The following is a 26,117-nucleotide window of genomic DNA, read 5'->3' on the forward strand; positions in this document are numbered from 1 at the left end:
TGTCAGTCCTTGGTCCCTAAAATAAGAATAGCTGTAACCACCTGTAATCTTTCTCTCTCCAGGTACAACAGAAACATGAAGACGAGGAAAAACTAGCCAGGTCTATTTCTGGTAAATTGATGGATGTGCCAGGTGTATCTTTCTCCGAGATTGCCAGAGAGGCTTTGGAACATGGACGTAAACAACTGGCTGTTAGGGTAAACTCTTCCTCCTCATCCTCCACATCCCACTCCTCCTCCTCCTCCTCTCCTTCTTCTTTTTTGTCGTCTCTTGTTGTTGTTGTTCTTCTTCTTCTTCTTCTTCTTCTTCTTCTTCTTCTTCTTCTTCTTCTTCTTTTCTTCTTCTTCTTCTTTCTTCTTCTTTTCTTCTTCTTCTTCTTCTTCTTCTTTTTCTTCTTTTTATTACTATTATCATTATTATTATTATTATTATTATTATTATTATTATTATTATTTATATTATTATTATTATTATTATTATTATTATAGTATTATCACCATCATCATCATTATCATCATCATCATCATCATCATCATTATATTATTATTATTATGTCATTATTATTATTATTATTATTATTATTATTATTATTATTATTATTATTATTTCAAATAGGCATAGCATGCAGTAAACTCTTAGAGACGCTACCAACTGTAATTTTGATCAAAAGTTAGAACTGACAATTTAAAACTGTTCTCTTCCTGACCTCCCATATTGGGCAGGGAGGTACATACTGTGTCTTCTATCCCCCTATATCTATTTTCCAACAAGCTGTCTGTCTTTGTCTTGGAATGAGATTACTTGGTTTTGTCCTGACCCTGGCCGGAATCCTGGCTGGGAGGGAAACAGTCAAATGCATAGTTATTGTTTTGGGAGATGATATTTTTTTCCATGTAAATCATCTCTCTGTTATGTATTATTATTTTTATTTTGAATGTATAATGTAAGGATTTGAGTGTATTCCTCTTTGTTGGATTTTGTGCTTGTGTCCGGATATAGGTGATCTCAAACTAAGTACATTGGTGGTATGCTCTTGGAATCTACATATGATCCCTATTTGTTCCCAGTTCCCCTGTGACTTACTTTCTCTTGGGTGCTTTAATTGTAATTCTAGGACTTGTTTCTTTCCCATTTTATTTCTTTTTTTACTGGTGCTGATATGACCTAAATGTGTTGCAAACGCCGTAAAACCCTTAAAAACAAAAACAAACATAAAACTGTTCTGTTTGATTGTAGCTTCTGGACTACGAGCCAAGGGCATCAGAACAAGTTCCTTTACTCCTGAAGATGGGTCAAGATGCTGCAGCCCTCACCAAAGCTATTGATAGTGGAGACACAGATCTTGGTAGGTCAATACATTGTTTTGTGATGGAGACGGCTATTAGCCACTGTAACTCTCTGGCTGTACAATACATTGTTTTGTGATGGAGAGGACTATTAGCCACTGTAACTCTCTGGCTGTACAATACATTGTTTTGTGATGGAGAGGACTATTAGCCACTGGAACTCTCTGGCTGTACAATACATTGTTTTGTGATGGAGAGGACTATTAGCCACTGGAATTCTCTGGCTGTGCAATACATTGTTTTGTGATGGAGAGGGCTATTAGCCACTGTAACTCTCTGGCTGTACAATACATTGTTTTGTGATGGAGAGGACTATTAGCCACTGTCACTCTCTGGCTGTCCTGTATGTTATCTAGTTTTATCTTTCATAGTCACGAGGCGTTTGAAACTAAAGTTGCTGGAGTGATATTAGGACAATTACAACTGAAGGCAGGTTTTCCAAAACTCCTAAAGTCGATTTTTCTCCTTTTTGAGAATTTCCATCCATAAGATAAACTGAAACGTAAATTTTATTTTAAGCATCAACTGGCACAAGAATATCCTTAGATTTGTGTGAATTTGAAGTTTAAATATGATAAAATAATAGACCGAGTGAGAAATTTTAGGAAAAATAAATCTCATTATCTCAAAATGGTGAAAAACAGTTTGGGAGTTTTGTAAAACCAGTCGTCAATTGTTTGGGACCCTTTGGATAGGACGTTAGTCCATTGGAAATCACTTTCTAACAGATCTTACAGATCCAGTTCCCCAATCACCGCTGAGTGGACAACAGAATGGCCAGAAAAACAATAAACTTCAACTTGACACTGGAGTGAAAGCTCGTGTGACACATACTCACTCCATCTTCTGCTCTATCCAGACTCCCAAGTCGTTAATGTAAAACGATCTTCATTTTCTGAATAGCGGATATGACCTAATACTTATGAAACTAAACAACTTGTATCATTCGTGTCCACTGGTGGTTGATGGGTAAATTATACAACAACATTGGTTCAAAGGTCAACCCTGACGAGATTATCCTTACTGTGGTGATGAATAGAAATAATTATACATTATGTTGATTAGAATTACAGGTAGGTATCTTTGTCCTAATACCTTGTACAGCCATTGGATGACTGTGTGTGTGTGTGTGTATGTGTTTATAGCGTGTTTGTCTTAGTAAAGGCTTTCTCTCTCATTCTGCCACTGGACTCAGGTGTAAAATGAGTACCTAACTGGTAATTGTGTTGTCTCTTTCCAAAAACTTGTAATAGTGCCTTCCTGGTGCCATGTCTCATCCTATATGTTGGCTTGGAACCATTTGTTTAATGCTTTGAGCATGTTTTAGTGGTTGTTTCTATACATAATAACTGAAGTGTTTGGGGGGGGGGGGTCAATCCTCCAAGCTACTATCCCATAATGCAATTGAATTCATGTTCATCCCCACCTTCCACAGTGTACACAGTGTTGTTACACCTTAAAGACAAGCAGACGAGCTCTGGTGATTTCTTTATGATGATTAGAACCATGCCTATTGCATGCTCTCTCTACATACAGGTATGGGGAAGGTTGTGTGTGTGTGTGTGAGTGTTTATTATCATTGTAAATGGTGATGGTGATGTATTTAGATGTTACCTATTATTTCTTATACATGTTACTATCATCATCATAATCACCATTATCCTCATGATCATCATATCATCAATATCAACATCATCATCACCACCACCATCATCACCATAACCACCATCACCACCATCAATATATGTAGCAATGACGATCTCACGCAAATCCTTGTGCCTCAATTTCGTTCGCGAAGAGTCCAAATTCGTGACAAAATATGGGATGCGACCATTTCGTATATGCTATTTTAAAAAATTCATTATGTCCCTTTTTTATCAATAAATATTTCTGAAATTTGGCACACAGTCAGTAAAGAGGTCATTTTACATTATGTCAAACGGCGAAACTCGTGCGATGACTAGAAATCGGTTAAAAACAGATGTTTGCACTTTTGAATGAAATATTTCTATAAATAACAAGAGCAGAGATTTTGCTGTGAATAAGGTTATATATGCCTAGTTCATCTATTTATGTTTCAAATTTCATCAGAATATGATAAGCATCTTTCACGTAGCATCACAAAATATCAACCCAATTTGCTATTCAATGAGTGAGAAGAGGAGACAGCCATTCCCCCCCCCTCCCCCCCCTCCCCACTGCTTGACACGCAATGTGACATCAGTGAGGCAAGACTGCCAGATGGCCAGACTTCCACCTGACCAAATTCAATTTAAAATGTGGCTAAATAGAAACTTGCATGGTTTTCACTACTAAGACTGACTTCATTATAAAACTAATTGACTTTTGTCAAACAAAAGAATTGAATAGACTAGGATAAATGTCACTGAGACAAAAATAAATGAATAAAATTTAATAAAACAAATAAAATTCTATATTTGGCCAATTTTGACAACACGCATGGCCATCTGGAACCTCTGCTGGAAAGGTCTGAAGACTCACCTTTCTCGGTTTTTTGGCATTTTTTAACGTCATAGGAGTGTTAATTTTGTCGGCTCTAGCAATATGTCTTACTAATCAGTTGATAATTTGACGTGTTAACAATCTTTGTTTGTCCCCTTTAAAATAGACTTCTCCAATTTAAAACACACACAATCACGCGCTCTCTCTCTCTCTCTCTCTCTCTCTCTCTCTCTCTCTCTCTCTCTCCCTTCTCTCTCTCTCTCTTCTCTCTCTCTCTCTCTCTCTCTCTCTCTGCTCTCTCTCCCCTCCCCCCTCCTAATACATAATGTCCACAGACTATTTTGATTGATAATAATTTAGCAGGCATTTTTCACATCATTTGTATGGGTTGTTAACACAAAATTACCTTTCGGAAATGTTCCAAATGATCAATATTATGTATATTTTTTTTCACAAAATGACGTTTGACCCTAGCCATACAGCTCTAAAACTATACAAGTTAGAGCTATTCTGATGTCTTCATCATATTTTCTGAGAAATTTGCCATGAAATTGCCATGTTTCAATATCATATTCCATGTAATAAACGAGATACAGCCACAAACCAGAATAAAACGTAGAAAAAGCATCCCATATTTTCCGATATTTTTCTCTTTGTGAGTCATCCAAATAAATGACACCTTTGAAACTGCATAACTTTTTTATTTATGACTGGATTTTCAAAATTCAAAAAGATTTTTACTCAGTGGAGAGGGTTGTGATTTAAACGTAGTATTTCCTCACAAAAATAGAAAAATAAATTTTGCGGGTGGTTGGATGGGAGCATCACCCTTGAATCATATACCTATGATGTTCGCATGGGTGTACGATCCGATAGTGATGTCGTTTCTTCTTCTCTTTACTAGCCTATCCTGCTTCTTTGGTTTGTGATTGTATTTTTGACAGGGGATATTTTTTTTTCTGTAAATCTTCTGCCAGTTTGTTCTTGGTTATTTATAATTTAGCTTATGATATCTTTAGGTTATGATTTTGATTTACATTTGTACTATTTTTGTTAGATTGCTTGTTTTTTTGTTTCAGCGGTCTCTCATATAACCTCAATTGTGTTGGAAGAGACCTAAAGCAACAAACAAACAAACAAAAGAAAAATAAATTTTCATAGTCATTGCTAATATATATATGCTATTGTTTGTATAAAGCATCATCAATCATCATAATGTCCCAATGCTTCCAGTACTGCAGGCAACAGAACATCAAACTGGTGGAGGATTTGCATTATCAGGAAGACAATTCTCTGGAGGAAGGCAACTGTAAGATAATCAGGAGTTACACACTGGATGTGAGTATAGAACACACTGGATGTGACTATAGAACACACTGGATGTGAGTATAGAACACACTGGATGTGAGTATAGAACACACTGGATGTGAGTATAGAACACACTGGATGTGAGTATAGAACACACTGGATGTGAGTATAGAACACACTGGATGTGAGTATAGAACACACTGGATGTGAGTATAGAACACACTGGATGTGAGTATAGAACACACTGGATGTGAGTATAGAACACACTGGATGTGAGTATAGAACACACTGGATGTGAGTCTAACTAGAACTTGAGCATTTTATATAGCACAATATCCACTAAACATGTTCAAACCGCTTTACAAAGGGTCCCTGACCAACAGCAACACGACACCTGTCAGGGGATATTACAATCCTTGGATTTTGCCGATCACCACTACTACAACCACATCATCATCGTCACCATCCCTACCACCACTACTACAACCACTACCACATCATCATCTCTACCACCACTACTACAACCACAACATCATCATCATCATCATCATCCCTACCACCACGACTACAACCACCACCACAGCATCATCTCTACCACCACTTCTAGATGTTATTTACCAATTTCCACAGCCTATGACATATTTCCCGTGTGTTGGTGATAGATGTTTGGATTGTAATATTTCCCGTGTGTTGGTGATAGATGATTGAATTGTAACATTTCCCGTGTGTGGGGATGATTTTGGATTGTAAAATTCCGTGTGTTGGTGATAATGTTTGGATTGTAATATTTCCTGTGTGTTGGTGATAGATGTTTGGATTGTAATATTTCCTGTGTGTTGGTGATAGATGTTTGGATTGTAATATTTCCTGTGTGTTGGTGATAGATGTTTGGATTGTAATATTTCCTGTGTGTTGGTGATAGTGTTTGGATTGTAATATTTCCCGTGTGTTGGTGATAGATGTTTGGATTGTAATATTTCCCGTGTGTTGGTGATAGATGTTTGGATTGTAATATTTCCCGTGTGTTGGTGATAGATGTTTGGATTGTAATATTTCCCGTGTGTTGGTGATAGATGTTTGGATTGTAATATTTCCCGTGTGTTGGTGATAGATGTTTGGATTGTAATATTTCCCGTGTGTTGGTGAATGATGATTTTGGATTGTAATATTTCCCGTGTGTTGGTGATAGATGTTTGGATTGTAATATTTCCTGTGTGTTGGTGATAGATGTTTGGATTGTAATATTTCCTGTGTGTTGGTGATAGATGATTGAATTGTAATATTTCCTGTGTGTTGGTGATAGATGATTGAATTGTAATATTTCCTGTGTGTTGGTGATAGATGTTTGGATTGTAATATTTCCCGTGTGTTGGTGATAGATGTTTGGATTGTAATATTTCCTGTGTGTTGGTGATAGATGTTTGGATTGTAATATTTCCTGTGTGTTGGTGATAGATGTTTGGATTGTAATATTTCCTGTGTGTTGGTGATAGATGATTGAATTGTAATATTTCCTGTGTGTTGGTGATAGATGTTTGGATTGTAATATTTCCTGTGTGTTGGTGATAGATGTTTGGATTGTAATATTTCCTGTGTGTTGGTGATAGATGTTTGGATTGTAATATTTCCCGTGTGTTGGTGATAGATGTTTGGATTGTAATATTTCCTGTGTGTTGGTGATAGATGATTGGATTGTAACATTTCCATCCCCAGCACTTGGAGGACAGGGCCCGACTCCTAGAGGAAGCCAACCATTGTTTTGTCCGATGTAAGAATGAATTTGCTGCCAAGGTACGTCATATTCAAATAGAACCAAAAAAACTTGAGCTTTTATATAGCACAATACCCACTAAACGTGCTCAAAGCACTTTACAAAGGGTCCCTAGCCATGAGTAACACTTAACATTTAGAACGAAATGTGACGCCTGTTAGGCGATATTACAAATTTGTTTTGGACAGAGACAATGCTGTTAACGGCCAGGTACTCATTTTACATTTGAGAGAATGTGAGTAAAGAATCTTTTCCCAGGACACAACTATGCGTTTAGCGAGGCTCGAACCCAGGACCTTCCAATCCAAAAACGAGTACCACACCACAAGACCACATAGCCGAACAACTGGAATTAGCAGTGTGTGTGTGTGTGTGTGTGTTTGTGTCTATGTGTTGGATGTGGTATAAAGTGTCCTTTTCATTTTAGACCAATTTGTTATAAAATAAATAAATAATAAAGATATGATTCCCTTGATTCATCCCCATGGAGAAATGTGTCTTTAGGGTCTATTCCAAGGGAAATTAAATTATCATAAGAGTCGACCATAATGCGGCGAGTGAGTTTGATGGAGGTGACTTGCTCAAACCTACAAATGGTAACATAGGGGGAGTTGAACCTATAGTGAAACAACTATAACCCTCCTAAAGTGTCTATCACCCCCACCAATTAGTACGGTACACTGATTGTTGATGTCATCTCTATTTGATCTCTTTCTCCCCCCCCCCCACACGACCTGCAACTTGTACCAATGCCATTTACAGCAAACAGAGGACCAGGTCAAACTGTTACGTCATCAGAGAAGACTGGAAGACGTGACCAATAGGTCGTACGCTGACCTTTCCCTCCAGAAAACCATCCACCAACTTATCCTGGACAACCAGACCCATGAGGCCGACAAGCTGCGCAAGGAATTTAAATTGTCTGACAAAAGGTGTGGGCTGATTGGACTGTAGTGGAGAGTTACTTTTTTTGTGGCCAGTTTTAGATCAGATCATATCCATGTGGAAGTGATTTTTGACATTTCTTGATTTGAATGTCACTCTCTTACCCTTTGAACCCAAAACCTAAAATTGGAGTGGCCATAAAATTTGAATTAAGCACAGTAGGTCTCTGAGATTTAATATAAATTTAACGCAGATTAGAATATAAAACCTTTTAGGAGTTTCTAGATAGTCATGACTGGGATGTTTTAATGTCTAGATAGCCATGAATGGGATGTTTTAATGTCTAGATAGCCATAAATGGGATGTTTTAGAGTCTAGATAGCCATGAATGGGATGTTTTAATGTCTAGATAGCCATGAATGGGATGTTTTAATGTCTAGATAGCCATGAATGGGATGTTTTAGAGTCTAGATAGCCATGAATGGGATGTTTTAATGTCTAGATAGCCATGAATGGGATGTTTTAGTGTCTAGATAGCCATGAATGGGATGTTTTAATGTCTAGATAGTCATGAATGGGATGTTTTAATGTCTAGATAGCCATGAATGGGATGTTTTAATGTCTAGATAGTCATGAATGGGATGTTTTAATGTCTAGATAGTCATGAATGGGATGTTTTAATGTCTAGATAGCCATGAATAGGATGTTTTAGTGTCTAGATAGCCATGAATGGGATGTTTTAATGTCTAGATGGCCATGAATGGGATGTTTTAATGTCTAGATGGCCATGAATGGGATGTTTTAATGTCTAGATGGCCATGAATGAGATGTTTTAATGTCTAGATAGCCATGAATGGGATGTTTTAATGTCTTGATGGCCATGAATGGGATGTTTTAATGTCTAGATAGCCATGAATGGGATGTTTTAATGTCTAGATGGCCATGAATGAGATGTTTTAATGTCTAGATGGCCATGAATGGGATGTTTTAGTGTCTAGACGGCCATGAATGGGATGTTTTAATATCTAGATAGCCATGAATGGGATGTTTTAATGTCTAGATAGCCATGGATGGGATGTTTTAATGTCTAGATAGCCATGAATGGGATGTTTTAATGTCTAGATGGCCATGAATGGGATGTTTTAATGTCTAGATAGCCATGAATGGGATGTTTTAGAGTCTAGATGGCCATGAATGAGATGTTTTAATGTCTAGATAGCCATGAATGGGATGTTTTAATGTCTAGATGGCCATGAATGGGATGTTTTAATGTCTAGATGGCCATGAATGGGATGTTTTAATGTCAAGATAGCCATGAATGGGATGTTTTAATATCTAGATGGCCATGAATGGAATGTTTTAATGTCTAGATGGCCATGAATGGGATGTTTTAATGTCTAGATGGCCATGAATGGGATGTTTTAATGTCTAGCTAGCCATGAATGAGATGTTTTAATGTCTAGATAGCCATGAATGGGATGTTTTAGAGTCTAGATGGCCATGAATGGGATGTTTTAATGTCTAGATGGCCATGAATGAGATGTTTTAATGTCTAGATAGCCATGAATGGGATGTTTTAATGTCTAGATGGCCATGAATGGGATGTTTTAATGTCTAGATAGCCATGAATGGGATGTTTTAATGTCTAGATGGCCATGAATGAGATGTTTTAATGTCTAGATGGCCATGAATGGGATGTTTTAGTGTCTAGACGGCCATGAATGGGATGTTTTAATATCTAGATAGCCATGAATGGGATGTTTTAATGTCTAGATAGCCATGGATGGGATGTTTTAATGTCTAGATAGCCATGAATGGGATGTTTTAATGTCTAGATGGCCATGAATGGGATGTTTTAATGTCTAGATAGCCATGAATGGGATGTTTTAATGTCTAGATAGTCATGAATGGGATGTTTTAATGTCTAGATAGCCATGAATGGGATGTTTTAATGTCTAGATGGCCATGAATGGGATGTTTTAATGTCTAGATAGCCATGAATGGGATGTTTTAATGTCTAGATGGCCATGAATGAGATGTTTTAATGTCTAGATAGCCATGAATGGGATGTTTTAGAGTCTAGATGGCCATGAATGGGATGTTTTAGAGTCTAGATAGCAATGAATGGGATGTTTTAATGTCTAGATGGCCATGAATGGGATGTTTTAATGTCTAGATGGCCATGAATGGGATGTTTTAATGTCTAGATGGCCATGAATGGGATGTTCTAATGTCTAGATAGCCATGAATGGGATGTTTTAATGTCTAGATGGCCATGAATGAGATGTTTTAATGTCTAGATGGCCATGAATGAGATGTTTTAATGTCTAGATGGCCATGAATGGGATGTTTTTAGAGTCTAGATGGCCATGAATGGGATGTTTTAGAGTCTAGATAGCCATGAATGGGATGTTTTAATGTCTAGATTGCCATGAATGGGATGTTTTAATGTCTAGATGGCCATGAATGGGATGTTTTAATGTCTAGATGGGCATGAATGGGATGTTCTAATGTCTAGATAGCCATGAATGGGATGTTTTAATGTCTAGATGGCGGGTGGTTGGATGGGAGCATCACCCTTGAATCATATACCTATGATGTTCGCATGGGTGTACGATCCGATAGTGATGTCGTTTCTTCTTCTCTTTACTAGCCTATCCTGCTTCTTTGGTTTGTGATTGTATTTTTGACAGGGGATATTTTTTTTTCCTGTAAATCCTCTGCCTGTTTGTTCTTGGTTATTTATAATTTAGCTTATGATATCTTTAGGTTATGATTTTGATTGACATTTGTACTATTTTTGTTGGATTGCTTGTTTTTTTGTTTCAGCGGTCTCTCATATAACCTCAATTGTGTTGGAAGAGACCTAAAGCAACAAACAAACAAAAATGTCTAGATGGCCATGAATGAGATGTTTTAATGTCTAGATAGCCATGAATGGGATGTTTTAATGTCTAGATGGCCATGAATGGGATGTTTTAATGTCTAGATGGCCATGAATGGGATGTTTTAATGTCTAGATAGCCATGAATGGGATGTTTTAATATCTAGATGGCCATGAATGGGATGTTTTAATGTCTAGATGGCCATGAATTGGATGTTTTAATGTCTAGATAGCCATGAATGGGATGTTTTAGAGTCTAGATGGCCATGAATGGGATGTTTTAGAGTCTAGAGAGCCATGAATAGGATGTTTTAGTGTCTAGATGGCCATGAATGGGATGTTTTAATATCTAGATAGCCATGAATGGGATGTTTTAATATCTAGATGGCCATGAATGAGATGTTTTAATGTCTAGATAGTCATGAATGGGATGTTTTAATGTCTAGATAGCCATGAATGGGATGTTTTAGAGTCTAGATAGCCATGAATGGGATGTTTTAATATCTAGATGGCCATGAATGGGATGTTTTAATGTCTAGATTGCCATGAATGGGATGTTTTAATGTCTAGATGGCCATGAATGGGATGTTTTAATGTCTAGATAGTCATGAATGGGATGTTTTAGAGTCTAGATGGCCATGAATGGGATGTTTTAGACAACCTTGAGATAACATGAACAATAAATTGTCACGGAGAATGCCTATGGTTTGTCATGAATTGTATTGTTGATACACATCCTATCTGTCTGTCTGTCTGTCTATCTGTCTGACTGTCTATCTGTCTGACTGTCTGTCTGTCTATCTGTCTGACTGTCTGTCTGTCTATCTGTCTGACTGTCTATCTGTCTGACTGTCTGTCTGTCTGTCTGACTGTCTGACTGTGGCATGTTGCTAACTGTGGCCACCAGGGCCAGTAAATGATCTAATTTGTTTGATTTTACCTTTGGCCTACTTTGCCAGGTACTGGATCATGAGAATCAACGCCCTGTCTGAGGTTGGGGAATGGATGGAGATGGAGAAAATGTCACGGACAAAGAAACCACCTGTGGGATTAGAGGTATGATTCACATCTGTCTGTCTATCGCAAAGTACCTTTTGCCTGATCTAACAGACCCAGCTACCCATTCATTGAGGATCAGAAAAACATCTCGACTGCATCCAGGATCAATCTTGGTCACTGTGTGTGAAACGAGTGCTCTATCAACTGAGCTATCAGGACCCCCAAATGGAACAAAATGTTCAATTCAATTGAAATAACAAAGACAGATGATGTGGACGTTTTGGGTTACCCCTTTGCCAAGAGAACATTTGGCTTAACAACCCAATCCTTTCATCTCTCATCAGTCTTTAGTGTTTCATTCATCGTGTTTCGTTGACAAAGGGGAAATCTGAAACATCTCCATCATCTGTCTTGATTCCATTTGATTATTGTTGTTCTTGTAAACTTACATTATTTTAAAACATCCAACGATCTTTAGATAGAAGTGATTGAACGTTTTGAAAAACAGGAGCTAAGTACCTTTATCCAAAACTGTTGATAATGCAGGATAGGCCATCTGTAGTTCAACACACCAAATAATCTGATGCAGACGTGGGCTGAGATATTTCATTCTCTACTTTGTTTGTTTTGTTTTGTTTTTTTTTTTGTTTTTTGTTGTTTTTTTTTTTGCTTTATGGAGTTTGTTTTATTAAGGCAACCCTTTATAGTGTGTATTATTGTTTTCATCAGATGTCAGTCATAGCATGTGTACATGTCTATAGACAGTAACTCATTTCCCTGTGTGTTTATTTATTCCACCCATCAGATGTCAGTCATAGCATGTGTACATGTCTATAGACAGTAACTCATTTCACTGTGTGTTTATTTATTCCACCCATCAGATGTCAGTCATAGCGTAGCATGTGTACATGTCTATAGACAGTAACTCATTTCACTGTGTGTTTATTTATTCCACCCATCAGATGTCAGTCATAGCATAGCATGTGTACTTGTCTATAGACAGTAACTCATTTCACTGTGTGTTTATTTATTCCACCCATCAGATGTCAGTCATAGCATAGCATGTGTACGTGTCTATAGACAGTAACTCATTTCACTGTGTGTTTATTTATTCCACCCATCAGATGTCAGTCATAGCTTGTTTACGTGTCTATAGACAGTAACTCATTTCACTGTGTGTTTATTTATTCCACCCATCAGATGTCAGTCATAGCATGTGTACGTGTCTATAGACAGTAACTCATTTCACTGTGTTTTATTTATTCCACCCATCAGATGTCAGTCATAGCATGTGTACGTGTCTATAGACAGTAACTCATTTCACTGTGTGTTTATTTATTCCACCCATCAGATGTCAGTCATAGCATGTGTACGTGTCTATAGACAGTAACTCATTTCACTGTGTGTTTATTTATTCCACCCATCAGATGTCAGTCATAGCATGTGTACGTGTCTATAGACAGTAACTCATTTCACTGTGTGTTTATTTATTCCACCCATCAGATGTCAGTCATAGCATGTGTACATGTCTATAGACAGTAACTCATTTCACTGTGTGTTTATTTATTCCACCCATCAGATGTCAGTCATAGCATGTGTGTACGTGTCTATAGACAGTAACTCATTTCACTGTGTGTTTATTTATTCCACCCATCAGATGTCAGTCATAGCAAGCATGTGTACTTGTCTATAGACAGTAACTCATTTCACTGTGTGTTTATTTATTCCACCCATCAGATGTCAGTCATAGCATGTGTACGTGTCTATAGACAGTAACTCATTTCACTGTGTGTTTATTTATTCCACCCATCAGATGTCAGTCATAGCATAGCATGTGTACGTGTCTATAGACAGTAACTCATTTCACTGTGTGTTTATTTATTCCACCCATCAGATGTCAGTCATAGCATGTGTACGTGTCTATAGACAGTAACTCATTTCACTGTGTGTTTATTTATTCCACCCATCAGATTTCAGTCATAGCTTGTGTACGTGTCTATAGACAGTAACTCATTTCAATGTGTGTTTATTTATTCCACCCATCAGATGTCAGTCATAGCATGTGTACGTGTCTATAGACAGTAACTCATTTCACTGTGTGTTTATTTATTCCACCCATCAGATGTCAGTCATAGCATGTGTACGTGTCTATAGACAGTAACTCATTTCACTGTGTGTTTATTTATTCCACCCATCAGATGTCAGTCATAGCATAGCATGTGTACGTGTCTATAGACAGTAACTCATTTCACTGTGTGTTTATTTATTCCACCCATCAGATGTCAGTCATAGCATGTGTACATGTCTATAGACAGTAACTCATTTCACTGTGTGTTTATTTATTCCACCCATCAGATGTCAGTCATAGCATAGCATGTGTACGTGTCTATAGACAGTAACTCATTTCACTGTGTGTTTATTTATTCCACCCATCAGATGTCAGTCATAGCATGTGTACTTGTCTATAGACAGTAACTCATTTCACTGTGTGTTTATTTATTCCACCCATCAGATGTCAGTCATAGCATAGCATGTGTACGTGTCTATAGACAGTAACTCATTTCACTGTGTGTTTATTTATTCTACCCATCAGATGTCAGTCATAGCATAGCATGTGTACATGTCTATAGACAGTAACTCATTTCACTGTGTGTTTATTTATTCCACCCATCAGATGTCAGTCATAGCATAGCATGTATACATGTCTATAGACAGTAACTCATTTCACTGTGTGTTTATTTATTCCACCCATCAGATGTCAGTCATAGCATGTGTACGTGTCTATAGACAGTAACTCATTTCACTGTGTGTTCATTTATTCCACCCATCAGATGTCAGTCATAGCATGTGTACGTGTCTATAGACAGTAACTCATTTCACTGTGTGTTTATTTATTCCACCCATCAGATGTCAGTCATAGCATAGCATGTGTACATGTCTATAGACAGTAACTCATTTCACTGTGTGTTTATTTATTCCACCCATCAGATGTCAGTCATAGCATGTGTACGTGTCTATAGACAGTAACTCATTTCACTGTGTGTTTATTTATTCCACCCATCAGATGTCAGTCATAGCATAGCATGTGTACTTGTCTATAGACAGTAACTCATTTCACTGTGTGTTTATTTATTCCACCCATCAGATGTCAGTCATAGCAAGCATGTGTACGTGTCTATAGACAGTAACTCATTTCACTGTGTGTTTATTTATTCCACCCATCAGATGTCAGTCATAGCATGTGTACGTGTCTATAGACAGTAACTCATTTCACTGTGTGTTTATTTATTCCACCCATCAGATGTCAGTCATAGCATGTGTACGTGTCTATAGACAGTAACTCATTTTACTGTGTGTTTATTTATTCCACCCATCAGATGTTTGTTGAAGCCTGTGTGAAACATGGAAACAGGTCTGAGGCCATCAAGTACATTGGCCGTGTGGGGCCAGACCAACGGGTCAAGTGTCTGGTCAAAGTCAGGTCAATATGGTTGTCATACAGTAAAAACCAGAAAACATCGCTAAACCGAAAAGAAATCAAAATGTTGTCATTTTTTTCTCTTTGTTTTTGTTAATCGACAATCAGTAAATGGAAAGCCACTTCGATCAAATTATCGTTAAACCAAAAAGAAATTGCAGAATAACTAAAGATAAAAATTGTTTTAACAAGCCAACAAAACAAAAACAAAAATCAACAACAACAAATAAACCAAACATAGGTAGGTCTAAACTGAAATATGTTTGAACCGAAATAGAATACCAATGAATTTCGGTTTAACTGGTTTTTACTGTAGTTGAGAAGAGAGAGAAAGAAGGATGAGAAATTGAATAGATAGAGAGGAAACACATGAAAGAGAGACAGAGAGAGAGAGAGATTGAGAGTTGACATCATTATTATTATATATTATTATATTATTATTATTATTATTATTATTATTTATTATTTATTATTATTATTATTATTATTTATATTATTATTATTATTATTTTATTATTATTATTATTATTATTATTATTATTATTATATTATTTATTTATTATTATTATTATTATTATTATTATTATTATTATTATTATTATTATTATTATATTATTATTATTATTATTATTATTATTATATTAGTATTATTATTATTGTTATTATTATTATCATTATTATTATTATTATTATTATTGTTATTTTTATTATTATTATTATTGTTATTTTTATTATTATTATTATTATTATTATTATTATTATTATTATTATTATTATTATTATTATTATTAGTATTATTATTAGTATTATTATTATTATTATTATTATTATTATTATTATTATCATTATATTATTATTTATTATTATTATTATTATTATTATTGTTATTTTTATTATTATTATTATTATTATCATTATTATCATCATCATCATCATCATCATCATCATCATCATCATCATCATCTTTATTATTATTATTATTATTATTATTATTATTGTTACCTTCATCATCATCTTCATGTCTCTTCCAACATATTGAGTTTGCTGTATGTTTTGAACCCTTTGTAAGGTATTTTAGCACATACGTTGATTCGTTGATAGAAAGGCTGACGTTTTCCTCATTCCTCATTGTCTCCCCAGAAACTTCAAGGAGGCGGCAGAGGCAGCGCTGGAGACTAGGAACGAGGAAGAGTTTGACTACGTAGTCTCCAGACTGGGAGGGGCTGACAGGAATGTGGCAGACGCTGTCAGGGTTATGAGGTCACAGTTTGGGGCCAGGAGGTAGTGACCTCCCTGTTTGGGTCTGAGGGTCATGAGCTCACCATTTGTGTCCTAGGGGCTGGAGGTCACTGTTTAGGAGTAACAGGGTCACGGCCTCACTGTTTTTGTCTGAGGATAGTCACCTGTTTGGGGTCAGAGAGTCCTGACCTCACTCTTTGGGGTCAGAGAGTCCTTACCTCATTGTTTGGGGTCAGAGAGTCCTGACCTCACTGTTTGGGGTCAGAGAGTCCTGACCTCACTGTTTGGGGTCAGAGAGTCCTGACCTCACTGTTTGGGGTCAGAGGTTTCATCTGTCAATGTTCCAGACCAATTTTTGGTGCTTAATAGTTTAATGTGATACCTTTATCTTTTGTGTCAATTTACTTTCCTGGCGCCTGAATGACCTACAAGTGTGGCAAGCATAAAACATAGTAGGCCTATTGCCTTTACATACAAATCAACACACCATGGAATCCATAGTTCAATGAATATCAAATGATAGTTTTGTTGAATTCGTATCTGTGACTGGATGGGGCTCTATCAGGTGTGACCTGCTACGACAAGAAACATTTTGTATATATTTGTGATGAAGACGTTGAGCTTCTTTATTGAATAGTATTCTTTATAAAAACCAAGTTGTCTTCTTTGTTTCATTGTCACCAGTTGATTAATACACTTTAAATATTGACCTAGTAGTGAGCCACACCAAGTCATTTAGCCTCAATCCTGAGATGTCATAAAGTTTAAGTCTTTTAAACAAGATGGTGGTCAATGTTGGACGTCAAGCTGATCTGGCCATTCTACAGATACATCGTATTGTTATCTTTGGTCATCCTATAGATATGGTGTTGTCATGTCAAGAGTACAATAGTGGTTGTCAGATTGGCCACACACTCGTCATATTATAGATATGGTGTTGTCATGTCAAGAGTACAATAGTGGTTGTCAGATTGGCCACACACTCGTCATATTATAGATATGGTGTTGTCATGTCAAGAGTACAATAGTGGTTGTCAGATTGGCCACACACACGTATCTTCTATCTCCTTCCAATCTGTGTTTGAACTTATTCCCTTTGTCTCTCTATATCTTGGACTCTTCTCATTTCAAATCAATTCTAGATTCGACATGTTTGCATCTTTCTATTTATTGGTGTGGATGGGACCTTAACGTGTGGTTAGTGCCAAGGGGAAAAGTTAATACAGACTGCAGATAAATTGTAGATCCGACACGTTTATTTTTCCATCCTTTCATCTTTCTATTTACTGGTGTGGATGGGACCTTAACGTGTGGTTAGTGCCAAGGGGAAAAGTTAATACAGACTTCAGATAAATTGTAGATCCGACACGTTTATTTTTCCATCCTTTCATCATTCTATTTACTGGTGTGGATGGGACCTTAACGTGTGGTTAGTGCCAAGGGGAAAAGTTAATACAGACTTCAGATAAATTGTAGATCCAACATGTTTATTTTTCCATCCTTTCATCTTTCTATTTACTGGTGTGGATGGGACCTTAACGTGTGGTTAGTGCCAAGGGGAAAAGTTAATACAGGCTTCAGATAAATTGTAGATCTGACACGTTTATTTTTCCATCCTTTCATCTTTCTATTTACTGGTGTTTAATGTGTGAAGCAGGTTAAGACTGCGTTAATGGTTTCATATTGTATTAAATTGATGAACGATGGACCAAAATAATATCGATTGAACTGGATTTTATTATTGAGAATGATCATCTGCCTTTGGCAGGTTTGGATGATAAAACAAGAAAGAAGTGAAAGTAGAAAAGTAAACAAAGGGAAATCACTCCATGATGATAATGATGGTAGAATTATAAATTCACATTAAATGATAATCTAAGTTTATTATAATAATAATAATAATAATAATAATAATAATAATAATATAATAATAATAATAATAATAATAATAATAATAAAATAATAATAATAATAATAATAATAATAATAATAATAATAATAATAATAATAAAAATAATAAATATAATAATAATAATAATAATAATAATAATAATAATAATAATAATAATAATAATAATAATAATAATAATAATAATAATAAATAATAATAAAAATAATAATAAAATAATAATAATAATAATAATAATAATAATAATAATAATAATAATATCTCAACCTCATAGACTTGAATGTGTTCCAAAGGCCACCAAACTGCTAACAATATAAAATATGATGGTCTTTCATTGTCACAAACAAATGGATTTCATGTCTTCAGTTTACTTGGTTTACTTGTATTTATGCACATGTTTTTGAACAGTGTGCAAGAATGTGCAAGAATATTGTGCTATACAAATGCTCAAGTGTTTTTGTGCGTAGGTGTGTGTAGTGTGTATGTGTGTATGTGTGTGTGTTTGTTTATATGTGAGTGTATATGTATGTGTGTGTTTATGAATGTTTATGTGTGTACAAACAGGATGTATATGTGTATGTGGTGACTTCACTGTTATATGTGATGATTTCACTGTTATATGTGGTGACTTCACTGTTATATGTGGTGACTTCACTGTTATATGTGGTGACTTCACTGTTATATGTGGTGACCACTGTTATATGTGGTGACTTCACTGTTATATGTGGTGACTTCACTGTTATATGTGGTGACTTCACTGTTATATGTGGTGACTTCACTGTTGTATGTGGTGACTTGACTGTTATATGTGGTGACTTCACTGTTATATGTGGTGACTTCACTGTTGTATGTGGTGAATTGACTGTTATATGTGGTGACTTCACTGTTATATGTGGTGACTTCACTGTTGTATGTGGTGACCACTGTTATATGTGGTGACTTCACTGTTATATGTGGTGAATTGACTGTAGTATGTGGTGACTTCACTGTTATATGTGGTGAATTGACTGTAGTATGTGGTGACTTCACTGTTGTATGTGGTGACTTCACTGTTGTATGTTGTACATATTTTACTGACATGTGAAAATGACTGGATGATATCAATGACTTTATTATGAATAAATGTAAAATGAATTAAATGAATTATATATGAACCATTGAAGAAGATTTCCTATTTTTTATTTTGTCATTTCAAACCTTTCCATTGATCCCTTGGTTCCTAGTCTAGTCCTGGGTGGGGTTCCCGACCTCCCATAGCGAGCAGGGAGGTCCTTGCTGTGTCTTCTATATTCCTATCCCAGTCTAGTCCTGGGTGGGGTTCCCGACCTCCCATAGCGAGCAGGGAGGTCCTTGCTGTGTCTTCTATATTCCTATCCCAGTCTAGTCCTGGGTGGGGTTCCCGACCTCCCATAGCGATCAGGGAGGTCCCTGCTGTGTCTTCTATATTCCTATCCCAGTCTAGTCCTGGGCGGGGTTCCCGACCTCCCATGATAAGCAGGGGGGGGTCCTTGCTGTGTCTTCTATATTCCTATCCCAGTCTAGTCCTGGGTGGGGTTCCCGACCTCTCATAGCGAGCAGGGAGGTCCTTACTGTGTCTTATATACTCCTAACCCAGTCTAGTCCTGGGTGGGGTTCCCGACCTCCCATAGCGAGCAGGGAGGTCCTTACTGTGTCTTCTATACTCCTATCCCAGTCTAGTCCTGGGTGGGGTTCCCGATCTCCCATAGCGAGCAGGGAGGTCCTTACTGTGTCTTATGTACTCCTAACCCAGTCTAGTCCTGGGTGGGGTTCCAGACCTCCCATGGTGAGCAGGGAGGTCCTTACTGTGTCTTATATACTCCTATCCCAGTCTAGTCCTGGGGGGGAGGGGGTTCCCGACCTCCCATAGTGAGCAGGGAGGTCCTTACTGTGTCTTATGTACTCCTATCCCAGTCTAGTCCTGGGGGGGAGGGGGTTCCCGACCTCCCATAGTGAGCAGGGAGGTCCTTACTGTGTCTTATGTACTCCTAACCCAGTCTAGTCCTGGGTGGGGTTCCCGACCTCCCATAGCGAGCAGGGAGGTCCTTACTGTGTCTTATATACTCCTATCCCAGTCTAGTCCTGGGTGGGGTTCCCGACCTCCCATAGCGAGCAGGGAGGTCCTTACTGTGTCTTATATACTCTTATCCCGGTCTAGTCCTGGGTGGGGTTCCCGACCTCCCATAGTGAGCAGGGAGGTCCTTACTGTGTCTTATATACTCCTATCCCAGTCTAGTCCTGGGTGGGGTTCCCGATCTCCCATAGCGAGCAGGGACGTCCTTACTGTGTCTTATGTACTCCTAACCCAGTCTAGTCCTGGGTGGTGTTCCCGACCTCCCATAGCGAGCAGGTAGGTCCTTACTGTGTCTTATATACTCCTATCCCAGTCTAGTCCTGGGTGGGGTTCCCGACCTCCCATAGCGAGCAGGGAGGTCCTTACTGTGTCTTATATACTCCTATCCCAGTCTAGTCCTGGGTGGTGTTCCCGACCTCCCATTGTGAGCAGGGAGGTCCTTACTGTGTCTTCTATACTCCTATCCCAGTCTAGTCCTTGGTGGGGTTCCCGACCTCCCATAGCGAGCAGGGAGGTCCTTACTGTGTCTTATATATTCCTATCCCAGTCTAGTCCTGGGTGGTGTTCCCGACCTCCCATAGTGAGCAGGGAGGTCCTTACTGTGTCTTCTAGACTCCTATCCCAGTCTAGTCCTGGGTGGGGTTCCCAACCTCCCATAGCGAGCAGGGAGGTCCTTACTGTGTCTTCTATACTCCTATCCCAGTCTTGTCAAAAAATTCAAACATTTGAAATTGTACAGATGGGCACTCCAGGTTAAAAGTATTTGGGAGGGGCGGGGGGGGGGAGGTATTTTTAAAATTTAGGTAAGACTTTTAAATTATTTAAAACAGCAGTTCTCCTGATAAATTGAAAGATTTTATTCAGACATTTTTGGAGAGTAAAGAAGCAATTGATTGCACTGTTTCAACCTTGCAGCATAAACCACAAATGTACTGACTGAAGGGGATTCTATAATTTCTTTAATTAATCACCCAAAAAGATGTTTTGTAGAAATCTGTGGCTTTCATGGATGTCCCAGTTCAATGTCTTGACAAACAGTATCTTGGATTTTCCAGTTCAATGTCTTGACAAACAGTATCATGGATTTCCCAGTTCAATGTCTTGACAAACAGTATCTTGGATTTCGCAGTTCAATGTCTTGACAAACAGTATCTTGGATTTCCCAGTTCAATGTCTTGACAAACAGTATCATGGATTTCCCAGTTTAATGTCTTGACAAACAGTATCATGGATTTCCCAGTTAAATGTCTTGACAAACAGTATCTTGGATTTCCCAGTTCAATGTCTTGACAAACAGTATCTTGGATTTTCCAGTTCAATGTCTTGACAAACAGTATCATGGATTTCCCAGTTCAATGTCTTGACAAACAGTATCTTGGATTTCCAAGTTCAATGTCTTGACAAACAGTATCTCGGATTTCCCTGTTTAATGTCTTGACAAACAGTATCTTGGATTTCCCAGTTCAATGTCTTGACAAACAGTATCATGGATTTCCCAGTTCAATGTCTTGACAAACAGTATCTTGGATTTCCCAGTTCAATGTCTTGACAAACAGTATCTTGGATTTCCCAGTTAAATGTCTTGACAAACAGTATCTTGGATTTCCCAGTTCAATGTCTTGACAAACAGTATCTTGGATTTCCCAGTTCAATGTCTTGACAAACAGTATCTTGGATTTCCCAGTTCAATGTCTTGACAAACAGTATCATGGATTTTCCAGTTTAATGTCTTGACAAACAGTATCTTGGATTTCCCAGTTCAATGTCTTGACAAACAGTATCATGGATTTCCCAGTTCAATGTCTTGACAAACAGTATCTTGGATTTTCCAGTTCAATGTCTTGACAAACAGTATCATGGATTTCCCAGTTTAATGTCTTGACAAACAGTATCTTGGATTTCCCAGTTCAATGTCTTGACAAACAGTATCTTGGACTTCCCAGTTCAATGTCTTGACAAACAGTATCATGGATTTCCCAGTTTAATGTCTTGACAAACAGTATCATGGATTTCCCAGTTAAATGTCTTGACAAACAGTATCATGGATTTCCCAGTTCAATGTCTTGACAAACAGTATCTTGGATTTTCCAGTTCAATGTCTTGACAAACAGTATCTTGGATTTTCCAGTTCAATGTCTTGACAAACAGTATCTTGGATTTCCCAGTTCAATGTCTTGACAAACAGTATCTTGGATTTCCCAGTTAAATGTCTTGACAAACAGTATCTTGGATTTCCCCGTTCAATGTCTTGACAAACAGTATCTTGGATTTCCCAGTTCAATGTCTTAACAAACAGTATCTTGGATTTTCCAGTTCAATGTCTTGACAAACAGTATCTTGGATTTTCCAGTTCAATGTCTTGACAAACAGTATCTTGGATTTCCCAGTTAAATGTCTTGACAAACAGTATCTTGGATTTCCCAGTTCAATGTCTTACAAACAGTATCTTGGATTTCCCAGTTCAATGTCTTGACAAACAGTATCATGGATTTTCCAGTTCAATGTCTTGACAACCAGTATCTTGGATTTCCCAGTTAAATGTCTTGACAAACAGTATCTTGGATTTCCCAGTTCAATGTCTTGACAAACAGTATCTTGGATTTCCCAGTTCAATGTCTTGACAAACAGTATCATGGATTTTCCAGTTCAATGTCTTGACAACCAGTATCTTGGATTTCCCAGTTCAATGTCTTGACAAACAGTATCTTGGATTTCCCAGTTCAATGTCTCGACAAACAGTATCATGGATTTTCCAGTTTAATGTCTTGACAAACAGTATCTTGGATTTCCCAGTTCAATGTCTCGACAAACAGTATCATGGATTTTCCAGTTTAATGTCTTGACAAACAGTATCTTGGATTTCCCAGTTCAATGTCTCGACAAACAGTATCATGGATTTTCCAGTTCAATGTCTTGACAAACAGTATCTTGGATTTCCCCGTTCAATGTCTTGACAAACAGTATCTTGGATTTCCCAGTTCAATGTCTCGACAAACAGTATCATGGATTTCCCAGTTCAATGTCTTGACAAACAGCAGTGAAGTCAAAACTACGTGCACAGCTTTAATTCTTCCAATGACGAACAGTTTCTCCATTTATATGGACAGGCCTCGAGAATCGAGCAGAGAATGATTAGAATTCTAGCCAGATCGTGTTTGTCACCAATTCAAAATTTTAGTCTCAATTGATGTCCCCTGTGCCTAACATGAGTGTCCTATGTCCAAAATACTGCCAAGTTCAGAGTCGTATAAATCGATCGATATTTGAAGGACGAGTTTTTTGGCCAAATTTTTTAAATCTGTGTTTTTCCAGGGTAGAGGAGTCGGGTAGTCGCTGGATTTTAGAATTCTCAAGAGAAGCCAAAAAGCCAACTTGAATCATAGCTTGCCAAAATCCGATGCCCTTGCACCGTAATGACATTATATAGATAACATTTGGTCACCCAGCTCCAAAGTGTATTGCAGAGAGTGCTGGAATCCAGTATTGATTCCCAAAAGAAAATGAAAACAAGTATGGTACTTTTTTGATGGTCTGCAGTCATGACGTAACTATAGTACTTAAGTCGGCCATGTCTGCAGTGCATGTTTTTGGGTCTCAAAGTAACCCATAAGCTTGACACCTGGTGGTAGTTTTTTTTCATAGATGCATGCTAAACAGCTTGACTTGTTATGTTAAAAATAAAAACTTGTGCTTTCAAATTGCGCAATGTCCACTAATTGTGTTCAACTCATTTTACAAGAGGTTCCAAGCCAATAGCAATATTATGTTAAGACGAGACATCAAGCCTGTCAGGCACTATTACAATTTTTTTCGACTGAGATAACACTTACCGACCTCCTCCTCCTCCTCTCTGTGGCATATCACTTGGACGTAGCCTCCCACACAGTCCTTCGGAAGAAGTCTCTGTCTTGTGCCCATCTGCCACATTCCGTCACGCCGTTGTTGAGCCATTCCTGTATATCCTGTTGCCATCTTCTTTGTAGTCTTCCTCTGCCTCTTTTGCCCTCCGCCATGCCCTCCAGTACATCTCTCTCTAGTGTGTCGTGTCTTTTCAGGTGCCCAAAGTAATTGAGTTTCAGCTTTTTTATCTTACTCATTAGCAGGGACTTTTTTAGTCCTAGTGTTTTCATGATGTTTGCATTGCTTTCTTTGTTTGTCCACGGGATGCGTAAGATTTTTCTATAGCATTTCATTTCGAAGGCGGTTATTCTCTTTGCTGATTCTTTGGTTATAGACCATGTCTCGCATCCATATATTGCAATAGGAAAAATACAAGATGCTAGGATCTTCATTTTCAGTCTGACTTCCTCGCTCTTCCAGATTGCCATCATTTTGTTTAGTTTGTTGCTTGCAATTGCAAGTCTTCTCCTGATATCTGGTGCCGATTTTCCATTGGCTTCTATTTGTGCTCCAAGGTAAATGAAATTTGTAACATTTTCCAGTTGTTCTCCTTCTATTTCGACCTGAGCAGTGCTGCTTTTATCTGTGCTCATTATTTTCGTTTTCTTTGCGTTTAATAATAGGTCGTTGTCTTCACTATGTTACCGACCAGGTACTCATTTTACACCCGAGTGCAGTGAGATCATTTCCACACATACCACAAAGCCGCAAATACACGCATACATTTACACATACCACAAAGCCGCAAATACACGCATACATTTACATATATCACAAAGCCGAAAATACACGCATACATTTATATATATCACAAAGCCGAAAATACACGCATACATTTACATATATCACAAAGCCGAAAATACACGCATACATTTACATATATCACAAAGCCGCACATACACGCATACATTTATATATATCACAAAGCCGCACATACACGCATATATTTATATATATCAAAGCATGTGATGGTCTCCAAGATGTCAAAAGACGTATTTACATCTTATGACAAGTTGAATCACTTTGTGTCATCCACATCCCCCCCCCCCCCCCTTCCACCAAGCCATCACTGAGCTACTAACATGGAGAATGCTCAGTTTTCTACTTACTTGCAGGGATTGATAGTTTATGTGTACTGTGTAATTTCTAATAATAGCATCTGGGTAGGGGTGGACAGGAAGTCACTTGCTGTGTCTTCTAGACCTCTATATCTGTTTTCCGAGTTGATTTCTGTCTTTGTCTTGGAATAAGATTATGTACTTGGTTTTGTCCCGACCCTTGGCAGAGAGGGAAACAGTCAAATGTAAAATGGTTGTTTTGGGAGGTGATATCTTTTTCCTTGTAAATCATATCTCTGTTATTTACTTATAGTTATAATTTTGTTTTTGGACATATCTTGTAAACATAAGAGTGTGTACCTTTTAGTGGAATCCTGTGCTTGTGTCTGGATGAGACTTTTAGGTGATCTCAAACTAAGTACTTTGATAGTGTGCTCTTGGGATCTACACATGTTCCCTATTTGAACCAATTCCCCTTTGTCTTATTTCTTAGTTTTTCTTAGGTGCTTTAATTGTAATTCTATAACTTTTTTTAATCGCCCATTTTCTTTTTTTTTACTGGCTCTGATATGACCTAGATGAGTCGCCAGTGGCGTAAATCCCTTAAAAGAAGACAAAACCAAGCATAATGATAGCATGGTTGTAACAAACCCAAGCATAATGATAGCATGGTTGTAACAAACCCAAGCATAATGATAGCATGGTTGTAACAAACCCAAGCATAATGATAGCATGGTTGTAACAACAGCAGGGACATATCTTAGCTGTCTGGAGTACTCAAAAAT

General features: G+C 37.5%; 1 protein-coding gene across 3 annotated transcripts in view; it reads left to right on the top strand.

Moving 5' to 3' along the window:
• Nucleotides 1–18,163, top strand: part of LOC144972209 (vacuolar protein sorting-associated protein 16 homolog) — a 49,407-nt gene extending 31,244 nt beyond the window's left edge. For 2 of the 3 annotated variants that reach the window (XM_078913229.1, XM_078913230.1), the window contains 9 exons: nucleotides 63–197; nucleotides 1,237–1,345; nucleotides 2,782–2,882; nucleotides 5,043–5,147; nucleotides 6,831–6,908; nucleotides 7,651–7,820; nucleotides 11,617–11,713; nucleotides 15,034–15,137; nucleotides 16,275–18,163. In XM_078913229.1, the coding sequence (XP_078769355.1) occupies nucleotides 63–197; nucleotides 1,237–1,345; nucleotides 2,782–2,882; nucleotides 5,043–5,147; nucleotides 6,831–6,908; nucleotides 7,651–7,820; nucleotides 11,617–11,713; nucleotides 15,034–15,137; nucleotides 16,275–16,419 (1,044 nt within the window). In that variant the 3' untranslated portion in view covers nucleotides 16,420–18,163. The remainder of the gene's footprint in view (nucleotides 1–62; nucleotides 198–1,236; nucleotides 1,346–2,781; nucleotides 2,883–5,042; nucleotides 5,148–6,830; nucleotides 6,909–7,650; nucleotides 7,821–11,616; nucleotides 11,714–15,033; nucleotides 15,138–16,274) is intronic. The other variant, XR_013645309.1, reaches the window with a different exon arrangement.
• Nucleotides 18,164–26,117: the final 7,954 nt, after the last annotated feature.

Source organism: Berghia stephanieae, chromosome 5, assembly GCF_034508935.2.
Source record: "Berghia stephanieae isolate SIO BIC M18660-M18661 chromosome 5, UCSD_Bste_1.3, whole genome shotgun sequence".
NCBI classification, from domain to species: Eukaryota; Metazoa; Mollusca; class Gastropoda; order Nudibranchia; family Aeolidiidae; genus Berghia; species Berghia stephanieae.